The 14,147-nt window shown below is 34.1% G+C and overlaps 1 protein-coding gene across 1 annotated transcript; it reads right to left on the bottom strand.

Annotated features, from left to right (window-relative positions):
- Window positions 1-4,824: 4,824 nt before the first annotated feature.
- On the bottom strand, window positions 4,825-13,923 carry LOC127732313 (uncharacterized). Its single transcript, XM_052241377.1, has 3 exons — window positions 13,471-13,923; window positions 10,330-10,390; window positions 4,825-5,895 (listed from the first exon to the last, which is right to left on the bottom strand). Exons 1-3 carry the CDS (start codon window positions 13,585-13,587, stop codon window positions 5,081-5,083), a joined length of 993 nt encoding a protein of 330 aa, XP_052097337.1. The 5' UTR covers window positions 13,588-13,923; the 3' UTR covers window positions 4,825-5,080.
- Between the last annotated feature and the right edge of the window lie 224 nt (window positions 13,924-14,147).

Here is a 14,147-nt window from a genome sequence, read left to right as displayed (position 1 = left end):
AGTAGACCAGGAATTGCTAATCTCCGCTCAGCAAACAACGACTCCCACTAGTTTAGCAGGAACCGCTTACCTCTCATTAGCAAAGAAGAAGTGTCACTAATGGAGCAGGAACCGTCACCTTCCCTCAGCATACAAGGAGTGCCACTAGTGGAAAAGGAACTGCTTATCACCCCTCAGCAAACAACGAGTGTCACTAGTGGAGAAGGAACCGTTTACCTCCCTTAAAAAAACAACGAGTGCCACTTGTGGAACAGGAACCGCTTACCTCCCCTCAGCAAACAACGAGTGTCATTAGTGGAACAGGAACCGCTTACCTCCCCTCAGCAAACAATGAGTGCCACTAGTGGAGCAGGAACCGCTAACCTCCCTTCATCAAACAAGGAGATTCACTAGTAGAGCAGGAACCGCTTACCTCCCATCAGCAAGCAGCAACAAGTGGAGCAGAAACCGCTTCCTTTTTTTCAGCAATTAACGAGTTTCACTAGTGGAAGAGGAACCGCTTACCTCCCCTCAGCAAACAAGGAGTGTCACTAGTGGACCAGGAACCGCTTACTTCACTTCAGCAAACAACGAGTGTCAGTAGTGGAGAAGGAACCGCTTATCTCCCCTCAGCAAACGAGAAGTTCCACTAGTGAAGCAGGAACCGCATATCTCCCCTGAGCAAACAGGAAAGCCACTAGTAGAGCAGGAACCACTTACCTCCTTTCAGCAGACAACGAGTACAACTAGTAGACCAGGAACTGCTTATGTCCGCTCAGCAAACAACGACTCCCACTAGTTTAGCAGGAACCGCTTACCTCTCATTAGCAAAGAAGAAGTGTCACTAATGGAGCAGGAACCGTCACCTTCTCTCAGCATACAAGGAGTGCCACTAGTGGAACAGGAACTGCTTATCACCCCTCAGCAAACAACGAGTGTCACTAGTGGAGAAGGAACCGCTTACCTCCCCTCAGAAAACAACAAGTGGCACTAGTAGAGCAGGAACCGCTTACCTCCCCTCAAAAAAGAGGGAGTGCCACTAGTGCAACAGGATCCGCTTAACTCTCCTCAACAAACAACGAGTGCCACTAGTGGAGCAGAAACTGATTACCTCTCGTCAGCAAACCAGGAGTACCACTAGTGGAGCAGGAACCGCTTATCTCCCGTCAGTAAACAGCAAGTGCCACTAGTGGAGGAGGAAGCGCTTACATCCACTCAGCAAACAAGGAGTGCAACTATTTGAGCAAGAACGGCTTACCTCCACTCAGCAAACAACGAGTGCCACTAGTGCATCAGAAACCGCTTACCTCCCCTCAGCAAACCACGAGTGTCATAGTCGACCAAAAGGTAAGTTTTTTTTCCTTCTTGGGCATGGTTGAAGAGTAGTACCTACTGTCTTTAATGTTAATTTGTTCTCGTCTGAACTTGAAATAGTGTGCCACTGGACGTTAAGCAACAAGCAATCAATGATTTACGTATGTGCCACATTGTATTATTGTTTATTTGTGTGTCGATGAGTTATCATGTACATGACACATCTGTTTTTATTATATTTTTCGCTAAAATACTGTGCCATTGATTTATATGATACATCCTATGTTAGGATATGTCTCGTTAACCTATTCCACATTTGTTTATATTCTTTGGAGTTATGTTTGATTGAAGTATATGCCGCATCTGTCTTTAGTGATTGTGTTGTAAAGGTTGTATTTCATATGCCATAACTTTTTTTATTATCTGTGTCGTAAGGGAATAGTCTCATTGACGTTTATGCCACATCTTTCTTTAGTGATTTTTTCGATAAGGTTGTATCACATATGCCGAACCTGTTTACTATCTGCGTCGTTAGGGTATAGTCTCATTGACGTTTATGCCACAGCTTTTTTTTCCATTTGAGTACTGTGTCCTTGGCGAATATGACACACCTTTTTTGTTTCTTTGTGTCGTTTGGTTACTGTCTCATCTTTTCTATGTTTAATGTCCTTGGGAGTACTGCATCATTAACTTAAATTATTTGCGCCGTTTTTTCGTTTTCGTTTGTGTATGGTGTCATTGACCTTTACCACTTGAGCTTTCTTTCCTTTGCCGTCATTTTCGTTAGGACGTGAAATATTAATGGTTGGTTCCATAACGTACAGTGACAAAATTTAATTGTGCTGTTGCAAAAATCTCCCTCATATTGAGGACAAGACGAATAAAAAATTAATGTAATACGTACATTGAAGTTTACAGGAATAAACTGGAGGTGGGGTGGGGTGGGGTTGTTGTTGATGTTACTTTGGGGGATATAAACTGAAGAATAAAAGTGACACATTACAATTTAAAAGCTATTATATTTTTCTAAACATCAGCATAGAATCGTTTTATTTAGAGAACAGATTCAGATAAAGGATAAAACATATAATTCAAATCTAAATAATAATCTTTATTGCAAAAACTCAAATTTCTTGCATTATATGTTCATAAGAAGCATACAACACATAAAAAAACTTCTAAACGAGTCAAGTTAACAATATGTACATACAACTACTTTTGTGGGTTTACAAAAATGGTCTGAAACATATTTTGAGTGTTCACCAACCATCACAGCACAACCGGCAAATAGAATAAACCAAGATCATGTCTTTGGCCTTAGCAAAATTTGCCGCAAAATTTAATATAAAGCTGTTTTGTTGTCACACATAAATGTTGCGGTGACATTATACTAGTCAAAAAAAGTAACGATACACAAGTTTGAACTCAAATTTATCATAAAATATAATAAATAGGAAAAACTGCTAAATAATCCACTAAAAAACATTCATTTTCCAATATGATTAAAAGAATCTGACCAATATGGAAAGTGAGAAAATACCGTGTAATTGAACAACGGGGTCAAATTTTTAGCGGAAAATGATAACAAAAGTCGGCACTTACTTTCGAAGAGGAGAATTAAGTATTCAAATATCTGCAAAGGCATTCGAAATTTTAAGTAGACCTTGTTTAAGTGCAAAGTTTTAAGTTCTAATATCGATTTTAGAATTTTTGGGTGAAAATACGATTTCTGAAATAACAAAAATTTCAAAAAAAACATTTCGAGTTTTTGCCTAAAATTAATGGTTTTGATAAGAAAATAAGACTCTGTAAATATTAGACCAATTGGGCAATTATTTACCTTGGTACAGTGTATCAAATATTATTATATATGGAAAATACTTTGGCTTGTATCGTTTCTTTTGTTGACTAGGGGATATAATACATACACATAAAAATGTATCTAATTAAAATCGGAATACAGAATATCTTATATAGAACTTATAAGAAAGCAAGGTAGTAATTATGTAAAATAAATCACAATTAATTAATGTTGAATATGTATTCGGTAGATAACACACATACAAATAAAATCCATTTAGAATGACTGAATGCAAAAACAAATCTAAATTCAAATACACTAATTTAAGTTCATTTATGCAAGTTTCTTTATCACGTAAAAAAAAAGACTTTCCGTTATCTTTTATTTAGATGAGAACGCCTGATAATATTTTCCTGGATAACATCTTTCTCATAAGAGTATGAATTATATATAAAAGATAAGAACATGTACATTGATTCTTACTCAGAAAGTTTTTGATTTTCCATATTGAAATATATAGGACAAATGATGTTCAAATGTTTTTAAAATGCCGAAAAATTAATATTCAAACGACAATCACCAAATACAACTGCCGAAGAAGATTCAAGTTACATTTTCAAAACAATTATAATCTTTCCGTTATTTTGTTTTCAACGACATTTTATCAAGACGTTGGACAGAAAGTTATTGGAACACAGTCATATCAGTCTGTATGGTGTTAGACCATGTGTTATTTGTACTGTATCAACATCAAATTTGTAAAACCTTTCATCAAATGAGGAAATAAACACACGGATAAACTGAAGATATGTCATATAGTTTGGTATGAATAGAAGAATTAATTGGTTGATCTGTTGGTTGTGTATCGTCCAGTGGCAAATATATCAGGCATATTCAGGATGAGAACAAATTAAAAATGCATATATCAGAATTATTTGTATATAAAATGTACATGCAAGTCTACCGGGATGAAAGAAATTATTTGGCAAATGAAGGGAAAAAGAAGTACCAGTCAATGAGACAGCAACCCAACGACACAAAACAATGTATAATGTGTTCCGATTTTATTTACCAATTTTATTTACAAACAACACATCCGTAAAGAATGCCTTTATTTTGAGACAAAAATGTATTGAGGACATACATATGACTTAAATTAAAATTTCCTCTTAAACAATTTATATATGGTTTAAAAAGATATAATGAAATATAACTTGAATTTGTTTTTTTTCTCCAACTATCAAACATTAAGTGGACGTGAATCAAAGAAAAGCACGTCTTTGTAATATTTCTCTAAATTTCCACCCCCCAAGGGTGACTGGGGAATAGAAGTATGGTCACCATTGGTCTTCCTCCGACCGGCAGTAAAACCCGTGCTAAAGTGGGGCGTCCGTTTGGCTGTGCGGGATGTACAAATTTGCAGCCACGTCCGGTCAGAATGGGGACGTTAAATCCGATGCCTCGTGTAAAGAGAGTGCCACGCTCTTTGCACGTTAAGAACCCTTGCAACAACTCTTTGAGGGGTCCGTAGGTGACCTGTTGCAAGGCTAAATTTCTGTCCCTATCCAATATACCCTCATTTCCCGTGGCAGTCTAAATTTCTCCGACCTTAATCCCTTAATCTATTACAGAACCTACCTATTGTATTTATTGTGAACTTGTTCTCGTCCTGAATATGCATGAAATATTTGCCACTGGACGTTAAGCAACCAACAATCAATCAATCTAAATTTCCATATAAAGTTGATTTGTTGTCGCACATGAAATTTAAGCGTTTATCACACAATTGTTAATATTGTCTTTAGTCTGAATACGGAATACAACTGATACAGATCATGACAATTAATTAAGTTAGATTGATAATCAGTAATTGATAGTAAAGAAAACAAAAATAAATATAAGTTATTGTGAATGACTATATACACAAACAGATCCGAGTCCGAATAAACTCATTGTCTGAAAGATTTATTCATGTTTATTTTCGTTCTATTTTACGTCAAAAAGAAAAGTATCATGATCATTACATACAAGCAGAATTTTATCTTTTTTGTCAAAATAAATTCCCCACGGCTTGTTCAATCCATCTGATTCAGTAAAAAGTTCTCTTTGATGTTGACCATCATCAGATACAATTACTACAGTGTCGGTCTTACATCTAGTCACATAAACATTCCCCTCGTCATCTGTTGTCACAGCACGTAAATCTTGAAATTTATCCTTTTTAAAATTCCAAATTAGTTTCCCATCTAACGAGCAGCAGTATATTGATGAATCGTCTATACAGACCAACCTGTCTCTGTCTACTGTAATGTCCCAGATATCGTATGAAGGTGCCGGTATAGTACGTATTACTTTACCTGTCAGGTCCATCACATGTATTATACTCCTATCAATAACAACGTACAGGTTATTATCATTATATGATATTCCGTAGCAGTTATCACTGGTGTTGATTGTACTGGTGACAGAACCTGTAGATATATTTATTATCAGTATGGTTCTGGCATGTCCACAGGATACTGCTACAGTATTAATATTTACCACTGTCATATAAAATGGTTGATAGGACAGATGAATGTGATGGATATAAGTACCGTCTGAATTACAAATAATAAGTCGGTTATTCCTGTAGTCGGTAAAGACTAATGTATTGTCTATTTTGGTACAGCTAAATATGGTCGGATTTTTATTCTTAGACTTTTTAATATTAAACTGTTGACGTAAAGTGACAGAAACAGGAAGGTTGGTTTTGACAGATGTTTGATCCTGAGTGAATGCTTCTTCTTTGTTTGGTTCATTTTCTGAAAATAAATAATGAAGTATCGAGTTGGTTATTACAACAATTGATTTTTTAATCTATAATGCAATTTACTGCTAAAAGTGATTGAATGTTGTAATATTTCTTATGTTTTGCAAACTATATAATTATGTAATATTGAATTTTTCACAACCTAAAATTTTCTCTCAGATGTTAACGATTTATTTGAGTTTTTTTTCACCTTGAACAAATCGAGCTCAGCATGATCCTACAACAGCATATAATCCAAGAAAGATAGAAAAAGTGTATAAATGACATTGAAAAACTTTTATGTGTAGAGCATACATGTAGTATTGTACTGGACATACCAATGCAGTGGGAGCAGATATTTGTTAGACCTACCGATTTAAAATCATGTGCAAGATGGAAAAAAATGTATGTTTATGCGTCCGTTGTCCCTATCCCGGGGGAAGGGATCTCTTTCTATATGAAGTTATACACATACGTGTCAAATATATCAGCGAGTTGCCATTTCACTTAGGTAAAATGTCAATAGGTCAATATTTTTTATCTTTCGATTGAATATCTGTATAAATGTTTTTACCGCTATTAAATAAAGTTAAGATATAAAAAAATCCACTGATAACTAAGAAATATATGAAGGGGTTATAAATTTGTCCTGAAATATTTTCATTGGCCGTGTTTTTCACGAAACTACAATATATGAGTGGGTTTTTTTGAAACACCAGCTGCGCTGTACGTCTGTACCCCAGTGCCATGTTGATTCATCTCCCCCCAGTGGTCCTTACTATCTTGAACTTTATTGATTATATGGTGTATTTGTAAAGAAAACAAGCATCCAAATTTAATGAATAAAGTAAAACCACATCGGCGATGTTGGCTAGTAGAGCGGTGTTTTACAATAGGAATTTTATATTATATCACTGTACAGAACTTGTTGTTTAAATGTGTTCTTAATTTGTTCTCTTTGAAAATGATTGAAATATTTGCTACTGAACGTAAACCATACCACAATTAATCAATTGATCTTTTATTACCTAAATAGTCTTAAAACATGTCTCGACGGATTGTGGTGGCCCATGTTTAGTTTCATTAAAATTATTCTTCATGGATTAAACTGATTTTTTTATGATAGGGTGACAAATTAATATTATAATTTTAAGTACTTGATGTCTTTTCGTTACAAAATTTCCTGGTATTGAGAAAGTTTTCCAAGGGACCCCCTACTACCCAGGATAGAGAAATGAGTAAAAAAGGGACTTCACGTAGTTCCGAGGGATGTATTAATACGCATCCACGTCAGATCAGAATAGGGCGTTGAATAAGAATTAGGGTAATAACTCGCTTTCTACAGTTTTACATTACAACTTTTATGGGGTTTCTTATTCCTTAAGCAGAATGTTTAACCCCATGTAACATGTCTTCGAAGTTTTAAGCTGTCAAAATCCCCAATACCCCGTCCTTCATACCAGTCCTAGACTATTTAATTGGTTCCTAAATTGTGTTTTTTGTGGTCTTTTTATTCAAAACACTCTGTCGTTATCGCTGATTGTAATGTTATTTGGTAACTTAGAGATGAAATGCAATATAACAAGATTTAGATGAGCATGTTTTCTATTGGTTTATATGCAATTTTTTGTTAAACCATGAAATCATATATACCAAGTCCACGATAATTGGTACCCACGAAAGTAAATAATCCACAGTACTCATTATTACTCCCCCCAAAAGGGTGACTGGGCAATAGAAATACGGTCACCATTGGTCTTCCTCCAGAGGTGGCCTGTTGAAAGGCTAAATTTCTGTCCCTATCCAATATACACTTATTTTCCGTGGCCGTCCAAATTTACCCAACCTTCATCCCGGACGACCTCTTTTACAGGACCTACCTTTTGTATTTATTGTTCATTTGTTTTCGTCAAGAACATGTATGAAATTTTTGCAACTGGGCGTTAAGAAACCATTAATCAACAATCATTTATTATAACTCAATTTTAAATGTTCAAATTTCATTTTTTTTTTAAAGGAATAACCGGACTTTCACTGTTTTTGTCAGTTTTATTTGTGACCATTCCAACAAACAATAAGCTTTCCTGATTGGTTGCTTAACGTCCAGTGGCAAATATTTCATGCATATTCAGGACAAGAACAAATTTACAATAAATACAATAGTTAGGTTCTGTAATTAAAACGTCCAGGATTAAGGTCGGAGGAATTTAGACTGCCACGGGAAATGAGAGTATATTGGATAGGGGCAGAAGTTTAGCCGTGCAACAGGTCACCTATGGACCCCAAGCTTTTCTGAAAAATGGTACTAGTATGTTTTATAGGTCTTACGCAAATATGTTTAATCTGAACAAGTCTTCTTGCCTGTATGAGGTCATAAAACTTTGATTATTAAAATTTAAAGACTATTCAGTCAAGTTTTAGGCTTCTGAAAATTTTATTTGATGAAAGCCGTACGCGTATTATTACCAAGTAATATTTGTTTGTCATTGGGTTCCTATTTTGTTGACAATTGTTTAGAGATAATCAGAAAGTTATCCACTGTACCAAATTTATCATGTAAGTCTTAACAAGAACCCCAAAGGTGACTTGGGAATAGAAGGAATTGTACCGGCAGTACAACCCTTACCACAGTTAGGCGTGATGGCTTTGCGGGATGTACAAGGACGCAGCAACGTCCAGTCAGGAAGAGGACGTTTAATCCGATGCCTAATGTAGAGACTGCCATGCTCTCTGCACGGTAAGACATCTTGCTAAAAATCTCTAAAGGGTCCGAATGTGGCCTATTGTAAGACAACATGTCTGTCCGTATTTAATATACACTCTTCCCCCAGTGGCAGTCAATTTCCCACGACTTTCATCTAAATCGTCCTCTATTACAGATCTACCTATTGTATTTATTGTTTAAATGTTCTCGTTCTGAACATGCATGACATATTTGACATTGGACATTTGGCAAACAACAATCAATCAACTTTGTCCGAAGGAGTTGGAACCTTTAAAATTTTAAGAAAAAATGTTGTGAATGATCTCTACAGTAAAACACTGCCCACTGAGCTTGGGGGAATACTCAGTATTCTCTGCAACATTGGTGTCAACCCAGTGCCGGTAAATAAAAATACCACTTAACTAGTGCTTTTCTTGATTGCCATTTATCTGGTTTTGATCTTACTTTTGATTCCCATTGTCCTTTTTTGTCAACTCATCATCGTTTTTATTAGGTTTCGCCAGAAACATCACACAGAAGAAACCTTAATTACCGAAATGCGCAAGTAAACATGATAGATAAATGTCCATAAATATACATCTGTATTTTTTAAAACCGATTCACTGTTCTATATCAGAACGGAATATGTATGATAAGACCACTTCCCCACCTTCAATTCAAAAACTAAAAAGGTAATATAATTCTAACAAACAACCTTGGGAGATTCATAAGACATTAGTCTGTTTGACATCAGTATTTATTTGTCTGATTGATTGTAGGTTGGATAGGGACAACAATGTTTGCCATACAACAGGCCACCTTTGGACCCCTCAAAGAGTTGTTGCAAGGGTTCTTCACGTACAGAGAGCTTGGCACACGAGGCATCGGATTGAACGTGCCCATTCTGACCAGATGTGGCTGCGTACTTGTAAATCCCGCACAGCCAAACGGACGCCCAACTTTGGCAAGGGTTTTTTGACGGTCGGAAAAAGACCTGAAGTGACGTTATTTCTATTCTCCAGTCATCCTTGGGGTTTTTTTTTATCTGAAGTTTGTCTCCTCTATTGACATAACATTTAGTGAAAAACTGCAAAAATTTTGGATTTTGTCATAAATATTTTAATATTAGCAACAGCAGAAAAATATTTTGCTACTAAATGTATTTAACAAATAAGCTCTGTGTGTAAAACTTCTTTTTTTGTAAAGCTGTTGTTCATATATATATTGACTAAAAACTATGTGTTACATGGGCAGATTAAGTCCAAAAGGTAATTTTCGACAAGTTTATAATGTCATAGTGACATCACAAGTGACCTTGCTGCAGTTAAATTTCCAGATAATATTAGCATGTTCATTTATAAATAAAAATGACATAATTCCGAGAAGTTTTACTATTTGGGCATATGCATGGTTCTTATGATGACTTAACAAACCTCTTAATGCCTGGATTAATCTTAAGTAAATTGTCTCCTTACTTTACGTCATGGTGAACCATTAACTTGAGAGAGGACGTAACATAACCCTGCATGTAATCAAAGTAATGCTGTATTTGTGAAATAATTATTAATTTGTAGAACTTTAAAAGTCTGTTGAATTGAGGTTTTCTACTTCTGAATATAGAGTGGTAGATATTGAAAACACGACTAGGAAGTTATTCCGCCAATATATATCTGTTCTTAAAAATGAAACCGGTTAACAGATAAAGAAAGATGCGAATGGAAAATATAAAGACAGTGCTATTACTTGGAATAAGTTCATCCTCCCTCGTGCTTATTTCAGCTCTGTCATCAGAAATCTTTTCAACCTGAAGACGAAAAAGAAAAACCTTTAACGGAATACAAACCATCACAATTATAATGTAGCTAAATAGTACAATGTGTTCTACTGTACATAAAACACGTATGATAATTGAAGAACGAGAACAATAAGGAAGGTACACAAAATATAGCTTGTATTATTTAAAATATCTACATTTGAATTCTCGTCTTTCAGTTTTGCTTATGTATTTTCTACATGCAGTTTTGTGTTAAATAGTTTGTTTTTATTGTGATTAAGATTATACTACAATGTTGACTGCTGTACCCTGTTTTTAACATTTTTAACCATTATGTCTGTTTGTTTTGCTCACACATTGTTGTCAATATAATGGAATTTAATATGACTGTCATACAAGTGGGAGGTTTTGCTACCTTTAAAACCAGGTTTATCCCACGATTTTCTACAAAAGGAAATGCATGTACCAAGTCAAAAATATGACAGTTGTTTCCATTCGTTAGATGTGTATGAGCTTTTGATTTTGCCATTTTACGGAGGAATTTCCTATGGAGTTCGGTATTTTTGTTATTTTACTTTTTATACATACTTTTTACAAATATCTACATTAAACCATCAAACTTAAAATGAAGATCTTCGACTGATAGGTCAAATCAATATATGTCTAAATAATTGATTGATTGGTGTTTCAAGACTATTGTTTTTTTAGGTGGTCACTGTATATTGAAGGAGGAAGACCGGATGCCCGGAGAGAACAACCGACCTTCGGTCAGAAAACTGATATTCCTAGTCAATTAAGGAATAAATAATAGCATGAGAGTATGCATAATAATGTTATATTTATTCATATAAGCATATTTTTGTCCCTTGAAATAAAGTATCAGAATGTAAAAGATGTTCCGAAAGATTGCTAAGGTAAGCTGTACAACATACTTTTTTTTAATAAACGCTTGAACGATTGTACGCGCGCGATGTTGACAGCGGTTACGTTTAGTTACCAATCTTGGGTACTGTATATGTCTTTGATATTAAAGAATCTATTTTTTGTCCCCCGCGTAACAAGTTCTAAAATGGTGGCCGATCGACTTTTTTTAAAAGAGGTTTGCCCCTTGAAAATATTAAATTTATGGAAAATGGCCTCGTTAGCGCTTCCAAGTGTATATTTCTTGCCAGATTTTTATAAAACTTTTACTATAGGTTAATATCAGCAATATCTCGGATAAGTTCTATAATGGAGGGAGATCGACTATTCTTGAAAATATAAAATATGTGCAACACGGGGGAAACTGAAACTCTGTTCTTTTATTTATTTAAGATTGCTTCCCGTGTAAAGAACTTCTTCAATCTCATAGCAAAAATATGTTCGTAAAACTGAAATTTTGTCTAATGATTTGGAATATCTTAAATTAAAAGGGAGTTCTTTTGATAAACCAATTTTTAAAAAAATCGATATCGCGATCGCAAAAAAATTACTGAAGCACTGTAAAAAGGTATTCAAGTATAACAGAAATAAAATTCAACAATATAAAAAATGAAATGATTAAATTAATAATCCATGTTAAGCTTACTAACACAGATACAAAATGGAAGATAGCTCGGTCTGTCAATAAAAAGTGATGTAATAAACAAGAAAAATCTTGTAGAATAAAACAAATCAAACAGTAATAATGACTCAACATGTTAATATTCTCCATATTTTCATTCTTTGTACCCCTTTGTTTTTCTATTTTCCTTTAAGAATATACAATGATGAGGAACGGACATATAATTTACATTTAGCATCCTGTATTTATATCAAACTACAGTTAATGAGTTCCATTGAAATTAGTGATTAATTCGTTCTTCGTTAAGACAAACAAAGAAGGTGTATGTTTATAAAAAAAAATCATGACTGATTGCAGTTTACAGTGGATGATTTTAAATAGAAGAGGAAATAAGGTCACTCTTTAACAAATGAAGAAAATGAATGAATCATTTCGTACAAAAATCACCAATACACAGTGGCAGTATATCATTTCTGTGCATAGACGATCTAATTGAAATTCTTAACCATGTTAACATTATGTTAACATTGATAAGAACTTTTTTCCTGTATCACATTTGGTGAAAAACAAACTCCTACTAAGGTAAAAACAATTCAAATGCAAACATAATGATTTTCATTAGAAAGAAGAAATACTGTTACTCTTTAACAATGGAAAAAACCAAGAGGCTTTCAGATTGACAGCTAACCTGATTTTCCTGCATGAACATGATATTTGCGAATCAGCATCCCCAAACAAGATCCAGTAAAAAAAATGATCAGAAATGAAAAGGCCAAATCAATCTTGACCTATTTAATTTAAGAGAGTTTTTCGCTACTTAAAGGTCTACAACTCAACAAAGATACAAAAAAAAATCATGTTTTATTTAAAGTTAAGAACAAACTATTGCACTTTTAATCAACAAAATAAAATAAAATGTCAATTAAATATACTCTGATATTTATTCAGTTTATGACTGACAGCCAATCCTGAGATACAAACTATACTCGTATAAACTTAAGGTGATACATAACAAAACAGGGAGATACCTCTATAACAACAGCTGATCAAATTATATTGTTAAGGAAATATTAGGCTTCTCAGTTATCAAAATTAGTGTTTGTCAAACTGCTATATATCCATTGAATTTTTCCCGATAATGTTTGTGGTTCAAATGTTTTGAAATTTCTATATTTTTGTCAAAGGCTTAAAGTAAATATTTTGTCATAATTTTATGAAAATTAAACGAGCCAAATTAATTTTAGTCAAGGTGGGTGAATTAAGATTAGTTTAAAACAATGACCTGTAACAAGTTTGAATGTGTCATTAAACATATTTAAGACATGCTATGTTAGTTTACATGTTTACCAATATTGAGAATGAGAAAGAGAGGATATGATCAAAACCTATTATATTTATTCATATTCCATATACTATAACTTGATTATACAGATAATGGTCTTTATTTGTTATTAATACATGTAATACTTAAATCCACTCTCTATTAATTCAAGCCAACAAAAAGCAACCTCAATTTACGAAAATACAAGCAAATCAATAAAATACCAGAACAACAAACCCTACTTACTATGTCAGCATGTTGTAACCAGGTTTTCTCTACGTCGTCCTTACTATGTATATCATTATGTTCAGGACACAAGTAGTGTCCATTTTCACACTTTTCATCTAGTTCTTTAAAGGTCATTCTGCCTTCTTTGTTAGAGTAGTCACCATTGCTGCATTTTGCTTTTATGTCGTAAGATATGCTCTGTCTTAATTTTTTCTTTAACTCTTCAATCTTTTTACATAGCTCTTCTAAAATAGTGCTATATATGTTATCCTCTACATCAGCTAATTTCCATACCTGGAAGGCTATGGCATTCTTTGAGAAACAGATACATAACTTTCTGAGACCAGTTTTATCTAAATTGACCAATGTCTTTCCTCTAAATAAAATTTTCCGCCCCGCTTTCTCACAGACTGTATATCTTGTAATATAATAAAATAGAATGTGATTGAAATAACCAAGGGGGAGAAATTTAAATTATCAACCATGGTGAAAAACTAAATTTACACTTTTCACCTTCGAACATTTTCTGAATAATATCGAGAGAAGTCGATTGCTGTGTAATCATGCATGGCATATAGTATGAATTTGGTATTAGACTCGAATCGTCGTTGGTATCTATAAACTTGGGTTTTACTAAAATATCAAATTTTTCCATCACATTAAGTATGTGAGTTTTGTATTTTCCAAACTCTAAG

The sequence above is a fragment of the Mytilus californianus genome, unplaced genomic scaffold (assembly GCF_021869535.1).
Source record: "Mytilus californianus isolate M0D057914Y unplaced genomic scaffold, xbMytCali1.0.p SCAF_23, whole genome shotgun sequence".
In the NCBI taxonomy this organism is placed as follows: domain Eukaryota; kingdom Metazoa; phylum Mollusca; class Bivalvia; order Mytilida; family Mytilidae; genus Mytilus; species Mytilus californianus.
This window is presented reverse-complemented; position numbering and strand designations above follow the sequence as displayed.

Bases quoted from the DNA above. Each gene is read 5' to 3' on its own strand.
- LOC127732313 (XM_052241377.1), bottom strand. From the start codon at position 13,587: ATGACCTTTAAAGAACTAGATGAAAAGTGTGAAAATGGACACTACTTG. The intron at 10,391-13,470 runs GTAAGTAGGGTT...TTTCGTCTTCAG, and splicing joins GGTTACAACATGCTGACATA to GTTGAAAAGATTTCTGATGA. The intron at 5,896-10,329 runs GTAATAGCACTG...ATTTATTTTCAG, and splicing joins GGAGGATGAACTTATTCCAA to AAAATGAACCAAACAAAGAA.